This window comes from Coenobita brevimanus, chromosome 80 (assembly GCF_032717465.1).
Source record: "Coenobita brevimanus isolate Jiangsu-jjx chromosome 80, ASM3271746v2, whole genome shotgun sequence".
Lineage (NCBI taxonomy): Eukaryota > Metazoa > Arthropoda > Malacostraca > Decapoda > Coenobitidae > Coenobita > Coenobita brevimanus.
In genome coordinates this window covers 22,790,600-22,799,639 of record NC_137033.1, presented here as the reverse complement: position 1 = coordinate 22,799,639, position 9,040 = coordinate 22,790,600, and the positions used below count along the sequence as shown (strand labels likewise).

The window sequence follows — 9,040 nt, the reverse complement described above, 5'->3', positions numbered from 1 at the left end:
ATAAAAAAAAAAAAAAAAAAATATAAAAAAAAAAAAAAAAAAAAAAAATATTAAAAAAATAAAAATATAAAAAAAAAATATACAAAAAATAAAAAAAAAAAAATATATTTTTTATTTTTTTTTTTAAATATAATATAAAATAAATGTATATAACAACATAAAAATATATTTATATAATATAAACAATATATAAAAAATGATATATATGTATCAAATGTATATATATATATAAATTATATATATATATATTATATATAAAATATAAAGTATATATACATATGCTAACAACATTCACAAGTGATCATGACAACAAACTTTGTAAAACCATGACAAAAATTCAGTGACAGAAACTTGAATCAGCTATCTAATATGTTCATAGACTCATCCTGTCACTCACAAGTGTAGGATGTTTCTTCTTGTGTACATATCTTCCCAACATATTGAAATTTACAACAGAATGGACTTAATGAAAATACAACTGTGTTATCACCTTTGTATGGATACCACCCAGAAAGAAACTTTGTCACAATAATAAATCACAAAGCATGAACACACAGATTCGGAACATAAAGCTCACTGCTTTGCCTATGGAATTCACATACAAAACAATGAGATCAGCAAACTCATAATTAAGACAATGCTCCAACCCTCCCATCCTATCTCAACCAGGATCTTCTAGGGCAAACACAGGATCACAGTAAAGACTTGCTCTCACATGGCTCCCTGCAACGATTTCCTAAACTGAAGATTAAACTAGATTTGACAACACAAATGAGATGAAGACAAATGTGACAAAGATACTGTTGGCGATCTCAGAAATTGACACTAGAGAATATTTCCAGCAATGGAAGAGCACAAGTGTGTTTCAAGTGCATATGCTAATTAAATCAACAATTCTGTGTTTTTACCAAAATTTGGATACTTTTTGATCAAACCTCGTGTGTCTTATGCATATTGAATATCTACATCTATATAAATACATTACAGCCAAATGACACATCCCTGTTTCAGTCTCACATTATAAAATCACTAAGAAAGAGAGCTAGAATCCATACTCTTCACAGACATCATCATCACCATATAAATACCTTACTCAATCTGCCATGTGTTATTTCCAGATACACGAAAGCACCATACAACTTCTTTCTCTTCTCAGTATATTTTCCCATAAAACATCTTAGGACGAATATCTGAACTTCGTAACCTCTTCTCTTCCTAAATCCCCTTGTCCTTTTCCGACTCATTCCTTTACTGTTCCCCTCTGTCTATATGTATCCTACCATATGTTTTTTCCTTTTATTTTGAGAAAACAATTACCCCTAAGACTGCCACACACTCTTCTTTACGTTCTTTTTTGTATAGGGGAAGAATTATGCCAAACTTTCAATCCTCTGGGACTCTTCCTTCTTCCCAAGTCAGTCTGTACATCATTCACATTCATTCGATCACTATCTCTCCCTCATATGTCAACTTTTCACCACACACTCCAGTAACATCTGGGGCTTTCCCCATTTCGACTATAGAAGTATAAAAGTGCCCATTACTACACGTGCCCAGTATGGCATGATTCAATGTGCACAAGGAGTGGACAGTAAACAATTTTTTTTTTTCCACCTGCCCAAACTCTTATATTCAACAAACACTATATTTCACACACACATGTCAGTCTCAAACATTCTAACATGACAAAGTCCACCTTGTATGTATCAAGATCACTATACAGCTAGAATTAACACCACTATTATTATCACATGTGGAGGTGTAGGAGGACTACTTTGGGATAGAAGAAGAAATTCCCTGAGTTTGAGAGTGAACACATTAAAAAAAAAAAAATCACAAATGGAAAAATAATTAAACAAAAATAACTAAGGAAGAAGAGATGTCTTTGTGAGAGTAACAGTATGATGACTTATCAGTCCTGACAATTTTTGAGGCTAGCTTTCACCTAGTGAAATAAACAACAACAGGGTAATCTCAGCCACTACTATGATGAACATGGGTGATAAATACCAAGAAAACACGTTTCACCTCCCTCTCTTTTCTCTCTCTCTCTCTTCTTTTTTTTTTGTGTGTGTGTTATTTTATTGGTTACTACAGTCAAAATCACTATACATGTAGAATTAACACCACTATTATTACCACGGTTGGAAAAATAAACAAAATTAATGGCTAAGAGCAAGAACAGTGATGTCCCTTTTTTGTGAGTGTGTGCATCTGTAACAATCTGATCACATCTCGATAGGACCTATGGAGCATACAGCTGGCAACTGAGCTACTCAGGATTTATACAATCAGCGAGGAACTCTGGGTTTCCTTTCATATGTAGCATTCACTGTAACAAAGTGTGAACTATTAACATCAAAAGCTCACACCTGGAAATGCATCAGTTTGTGAATATTTCACAACACCATAAGACAGTCCTGTTTACTTAAGTACATGAGGTAATATATATACCTCTATTGTTAATATTCAACATAACCAGGATAATGAAAAAATGCTGTTCACTGTGGAGTATCCAAAGCAGTACGACCTTGGAAACACATCACTAGCAAGTGGGACACTGAGAAAGAGATGAAGATTCTACTGCAGAGACATAAGTTATCTTCATAGAGAGACAATGGTACATCTCCACTGCAGAGACAATGATACATTCACATCTGAACAGCATAATAGAAGGCTATTTTATTACGGCTTACTACACGAAATTATATTTGGCCCACCAGATTATACTCAGGACCCTGTAGTGTTCTTAACCACACATTTTTCAGTAACATACAAAATGTAATACAAATCAAGACACTGTTACATATACTTAGTGCTATTGTATTAAGATGAACCTGTTTTAGAGAAAAGATACAACCAGAACTCATAGATTAAACGAGTTTTATTCACCATATTTCAAGAATACTCCCCCGGTATCCCTGCTTGTCGTATGAGGCGACTAAAAAGGTTAGTGGTGGGTTAGTGCCCCACCCCGTAAAAAGAACTAACTAAACAAGCGAATAGAGCGCCTCGGACCAGGACAGACCATACGTTGACGACTAAGGAACGGACGAAGGACATGGAATGTGAGAGGAGTGAATGTTGAAGTGAAAGACAGAGAGATTGTTCAGATGCTTGAGAATGCAAAAGTGGATGTATGTGGATTGAGTGAAACTAAATGGAAAAGTGAAAGGGTGAGGGAATGGGAATACGGTTTAGGTATATGTGCGGGAGTTAATGAGAATGAGAGGGCAAGAAAGGGAGTATGTCTGATGATAAGCAAGAAGTGGAAGGAGAATATAAGAGAGTATGGAACAGTGGGTGCAAGGAATGTATGGGTGAGGATGAAAGTAGGTATACAAGCTTGGGCGATTGTATGTGCATATGTGCCGACAGGGCAAGAAGTGGAAGGAGAATATAAGAGAGTATGGAACAGTGGGTGCAAGGAAAGTATGGGTGGGGATGAAAGTAGGTATACAAGCTTGGGCGATTGTATGTGCGTATGTGCCGACAGAGGACCGAGTGGGAAGAGTGAAAGATGAGTTTTGGGCAAGTGTAGAAGAATGTCTGGACAAGTTTGAGAAGAGTGAGAGAGTGCTTTTGATTTTTCACATGAGTGGCAAAGTTGGGAATGTACGAGTGGATGGAGTGGTTGGTCAGTGGGGTGTGCCAGCTGAAGTAGATGGGAATGGAAGTGCTTTGGTGGACATCTGAGCTGGTAAGGGGTTGGCAATAGCCAACACCCTTCGGCATAAGTAGATTCACAGGTATACATGGAGAGTCATGAGGAGGATGGACTGTGAACCTGTTGAACGAAAGGCAATGATAGACTACGTGTGTGTGGATGAGCGAATGAGAAAATAAGTGTTGGATGCAAGAGTGTGGAGAGGGTGGGGAAATGGAATCTCGGACCATCACTTAGTGATGGCCAAGGTAAGGCTGCAAAGAAAATGGGTGAAGAGACGAAGGGGAAGGCAGGAGGAAACAGCTCCAGTGAGAAGAGTGGAGAAGTTGCAAGACAATGAGAAAATCGCAGAGTATAAGAGCATAGTGGAAGAAAGATTGGGAAGGTATGAGTTAGAGCAGATGGAAGGGAGGGAAGATGTATGTAAGATATTCACGGAAGAGATAGGCACAGCGTGTGAGGTGGTTTGTGGAGTGAGGAGGAGAGGCAAGGGTGTGCAAGGGACAGCATGGTGGAATGATGAGGTGAAACGAGCTGTGGAACAAAAGAAGAAGGCATATAGTGAATGGCTAGCGAGTAGATGTAGGGGAGAAGATGAGAGAGAGAAGAGAGAGGTATATGTGAACAGGAGAAGGGAGGTGAAGAGATTGGCGAGGGAGAGTAAGAATAAAGTGGATGAAGAGTTTGGGAGGAATCTGAGTGTAAAATGGAGGGAGAGTAAGAAATTGTTTTGGAAGGAGGTAAAGAAAGTAAGACAGTGTGAAAGGGGAAATAGTAGGGGAGTGAAGGATGGAAATAGTAGATTGTTGGTGGAGAGAAGAGAGAAATTGAGGAGATGGAAGAAGCACTTTGAGGATTTGTTGAATGTAAAGAGTGAAAGCAGTGTGAGTATAAGTGGCTGGGGAATGGCTGGGAGAAGAAGAGATGAGAGGAGGGAGGAAGAGATTAGTAGGGCGGAGGTAGTGGAAGCAATGAAGAAGATCAAGATGGGAAAGGCCCCAGGAATTGATGGAGTGTGTGGTGAAATGTTGAAGTATGGGGGTGAGATTGTTGTGGAGTGGATATGGAAGTTGTGTAGATTGGCTTGGGAAGAGGGAAGGGTTCCAGATCACTGGAAATCAGGTATAATTGTTCCTATTTACAAAGGAAAAGGGGAGAGAGAATTATGTGCTAACCATAGGAGTATTTGCCTGCTTAGTGTGACTAGAAAATTATATGGTAAAATGCTCATTGATAGGGTTAGGTATACAACAGAGGAGCTACTTGGAGAAGAACATGGGGGATTTAGGAAGGGAAAAAGGTGTGTAGATCAGATATTTGTTCTCAGATGTTTAGTTCAGAAGTATCTAGAGAGGGGAAAGAAAGTGTGTGCTGCCTTCATGGACTTGGAGAAAGCTTATGACAGAATAGATAGGCAAGGTATGTGGAAGGTATTAAGAATATATGGAGTGGAGGGGAAACTGTTGAGTGCTGTGAAGAGTATGTACGAAGTAGCTAGGGCTATGGTGCAAGTGGATGGTGAGCCGAGTAAGTTCTTTGATCTAAATGTGGGACTGAAACAGGGTTGTGTGATAACTCCATGGCTTTTTAATATATACATGGATGGGGTTGTAAAGGAGGTGCAAGGTAGGGCAGTGGATGTGGGGGTGGCTGTAATAAATGAGAGTGAGATGTGAAAAATTCCAATGTTGCTGTTGGCTGATGATACAGTATTGTTAAGTGAAGATGAATGGGAGTTGCAAGGTTTGGTGAATGAATTTGGGACAGTGTGTAGGAAGAGGAATCTGAAAGTTAATGTAAACAAAAGTAAAGTTATGGTGTTTGAGAGGAATGAAGTCATAGAATGCACATTGAGGTTGGATGGTGAGGATATGGAGAATGTGAGTGCATTCAAGTACTTGGGTAGTGTGATGAGTAAGGATAGAACTTTGGGGGATGAAGTGCTTGAAAGGGTACAGCAGGGAAGGAAGGGTGTTGGTTCACTGAAAACATTGGTGGGAAATGGGAAGGTGAGTATGGAAGTTAATCCCTTTGCGCGCGATGACCATTTTTTTGTCATTTGGGTGTGTCTGCAACTAAACTTGATGACGCATTTGTGATCATAAAAGCATAAAAACCTTCATCAGAGAAAAAGTTTTTGGCTGATCAGCATCATTTTGGGACGTGTCATAGTTCCCGTGTCTCTCGTCAAAAGTAATGACTTGGCAACCTCGGGGCTTGAGACATTCAGCAGCCCAGCCAGGTTGATTAGTTCCGCATCAGCTGTCGAGGGAGAAGGTAGCGCGTGGCTGAGCATTTAAATCATACTCTGTTAACCCCGTCCCGAGATGCACGTCATATTCCACTGTACCAATAGTGCTTGTGTTTACTTTTTGGGCACTATTGTGCTTAGATTTGGTGTTTACAATAGGGAATTAGGTTTTGGTGAATCATTCCTGGCCGTTGTCAGCCGTTGGCCCAACAAAGATTGTGCTAGGCCTACCCTGTTTTTCGGCATGTCCCAACAACTACACTCCGTCTACCCTGCACCCAATGTATGTATTCAACCACTGAATAATAATGACAGTGAATCAGGTGAGTATAGTGTGCAATAGCCAGTGAGGAAGGACATGGTGAAACGTTTGGCAGAGGGAGGCAGGAAACCACCTGACGACATGATGTTGTCTTGAATGTAATATTTGCCAAGGTGTTGATGAGGTCCTTGTTTTATATTGATATATGGTGGATAGTGTTATTGTGCAATAGATAGGAGTATAGTGCAATGAGTGTACGCGATGAAATATTGGCTAGGGCAGGAATCACATACGCTTTACAGCCACGGCATGCTGTTGTCAGGAGGGGATAAAATGGAGGAGGTTTATAGGGATATTTGATTTTATCATATTGTTATATTTATTCTGTATGCTTTCTGTGTGAAATAAAGCATGAGTGTTATTGATTGTTTATCGTATGCTTGTGTGGATGAACGTAAACACTGCACCACGTGCTCGTCAGAAAATATCGTCTGCGATACCTTAGGTATCGCAGATGTGACATACAGAGCACGTTCAGGTACTGTTGTGATGAAATATACTGTATGTGTCATAAAATGATGGCTTTGATTGTGTATTGTGAAATAAAATCATAAACACTGCAGCATCTTCAGGTAAAGGAAACATCATCTGGTACATCTTAGCAGACAGGTAAGGGCCATGTACTTGTACTTGTTGTGGTGTAATATAGTGTTTATCTCATATAATGATAGATTTGGTTATGTTTTATGTGAAAGACAGTAAATGACTGACCCAATTGCTCGAAGAGAAGAGTGCGTCTCGTACATCTGAGTTAGCACAAAGGTAGCAACATGCAACGCAAGGTTAGGAACAAGTGCATTTACATGTTATTGGTGAAATATACTATGTATCTCACACAGTGATATATTTTGTTATTTGTTTATGTGAAAAGAAATTGAAAGTGAACCACATGCTCCTCTAGAATCATCTTCAGCTACACCTTACAAGCCAGGTATGGGCCACCTAACTGACCTCCGTAGGACATGCATTTACATTTTATTGGTGAAATATACTGCGTATCTCATATACTGATATTTTAGGCTACGTATTATGTGGAAATAACGTGAAAGACTGAGCTCGTAATGAAGTGTGTGTGTCGTACACCTGAGCTAGCACAAAGGTAGCGAAATATATATATATATATATATATATATATATATATATATATATATATATATATATATTTGGGGGGGTTAAATATACTGTGTATCCCATGTATTGATATGTTTGGCTATGTTTTGTGTGTAAAGACAGCGAAAGACTGACCTAATGCAGTGTGTTCTCGTAGGGGAAACACCGTTTGCTACACCTTAGTGCACAGGTAACTACCTACGGAACACGTCCATTTACATGTTACTGGTGAAATGTACTTTGTATCTCATAAAAATGATTGATTTGATTATGTGTAATGTGCAAAGAAAATGAAAGAGGTAACCACGTGCTAGTGGCCCCTACCTGTGTGCTAAGTCAGGTGTAGAAGACGATGTTTTTCAAGGACATACACGTATATCAAGAACCTTTCCGTTGTGCCAGTGTTGAGCCAAGTTCTTGGCTGGCTGTGAATGAAATATCTTGACTCATACAAAGTGATAGATTGGGTTATGTTTTATGTGTAAAGACAGTGAAAGACTGAACTACTGCAGTGTGTTCTCATAAGGGAAACACCGTCTGCTACACCTTAGTGCACAGGTAACGGCCTATGGAACACGTCCATTTACATAATGCTGGTGAAATGTACTGTGTATCTCATAAAAATGATAGATTTGGTTATGTGTAATGTGCAAAGAAAATGAAAAAGGTAACCACGTGCTATTGGCCCCTACCGGTGCGCTAGGTCAGGTGTAGGAGACAATGTTTTTCAAGGACATACACGTATATCAAGAACCCTTGCGTTGTGTTGGTGTTGACCCATGTTCTAGGCTGGCTGTAATCTTGACTCCTTTATTTCAGCTCACACTCCTACCACAGCATTGGACAGCCACAGGGTCCTCAATCCCACTGACGGCATTTTATTCTCCAGTTGGCCTGCAATGACAGCAGTCTTGCAAAGATGAAACGTGGGTTGGTACCACACGAGTGGCATAAGATCCTCAATGAGGTTGAGGCGGAGAGCGACATTGAGAGTAAAAGTTCTGGGGTGGAGGAGGTTGAGCTGCCACCATCCAGTCAGCAAGTGGAGCTGCCCTACTGCCTTCCATCACAGGAAACCACACCACCATCATCAGCTAGCTTCACCAGAGAACCCTTCCCACCTCTAGGACCCGCCAGTCCCACAGCTCTCTTCGTTGGCTCCCAATCTCCAGGCCCCTCTGCCCCCCTTGGCGAACCAGTGTCACTTGAAGCCAGGCCATCATTCCTTGTGATGGCCCCTCCACCCGCTTCTGCCATGCAGGATGCTACGGTGACATCCTCGCCAGCCAGGCCGGGGGGACTGGTGTCCTCAGAGTCCTCTGTATTGTCCTCATCCTCATCCAAGGCGTCTCCTCCCAGACAAGGGTGCCATGATCCGCTGCCTCGACATGGGGGACGTCCAAAGGATTGGATGGCAGGCTGAAGGGTGTCAACAAGCCGACCTGCGCCACCACCACCACTGCCACTGAAAAGGATCCTGGGTGGAGCAGTGGCCTGTTCACACCTAACCTCGGGCCGTTCACTGGCTCCCCAGGGATCCAGGTGGATATTCCAACAACTCCCCCACAGTTCTTCCAGCTCTTTTTCACATGGGAGTTGTTGTCATACCTCATCGTGGAAACTAACCAGTATGCCACATTCCTGGGGATTCAGCTGGATGCCTGGTTCTCCTGCAATGAAGAGGAGATGG

General features: G+C 40.8%; 1 protein-coding gene across 1 annotated transcript in view; it reads right to left on the bottom strand.

Annotated features, from left to right (window-relative positions):
* LOC145409301 (uncharacterized) overlaps nucleotides 1–8,337 on the bottom strand; it is a 15,356-nt gene extending 7,019 nt beyond the window's left edge. The window contains exons 1-3 of the mRNA XM_080279778.1: nucleotides 8,223–8,337; nucleotides 6,952–6,986; nucleotides 1,545–1,614 (exon numbers count right to left, since the gene is read on the bottom strand). Coding sequence (XP_080135904.1) covers nucleotides 1,545–1,614; nucleotides 6,952–6,986; nucleotides 8,223–8,337 — 220 coding nt within the window. The remainder of the gene's footprint in view (nucleotides 1–1,544; nucleotides 1,615–6,951; nucleotides 6,987–8,222) is intronic.
* Nucleotides 8,338–9,040: the final 703 nt, after the last annotated feature.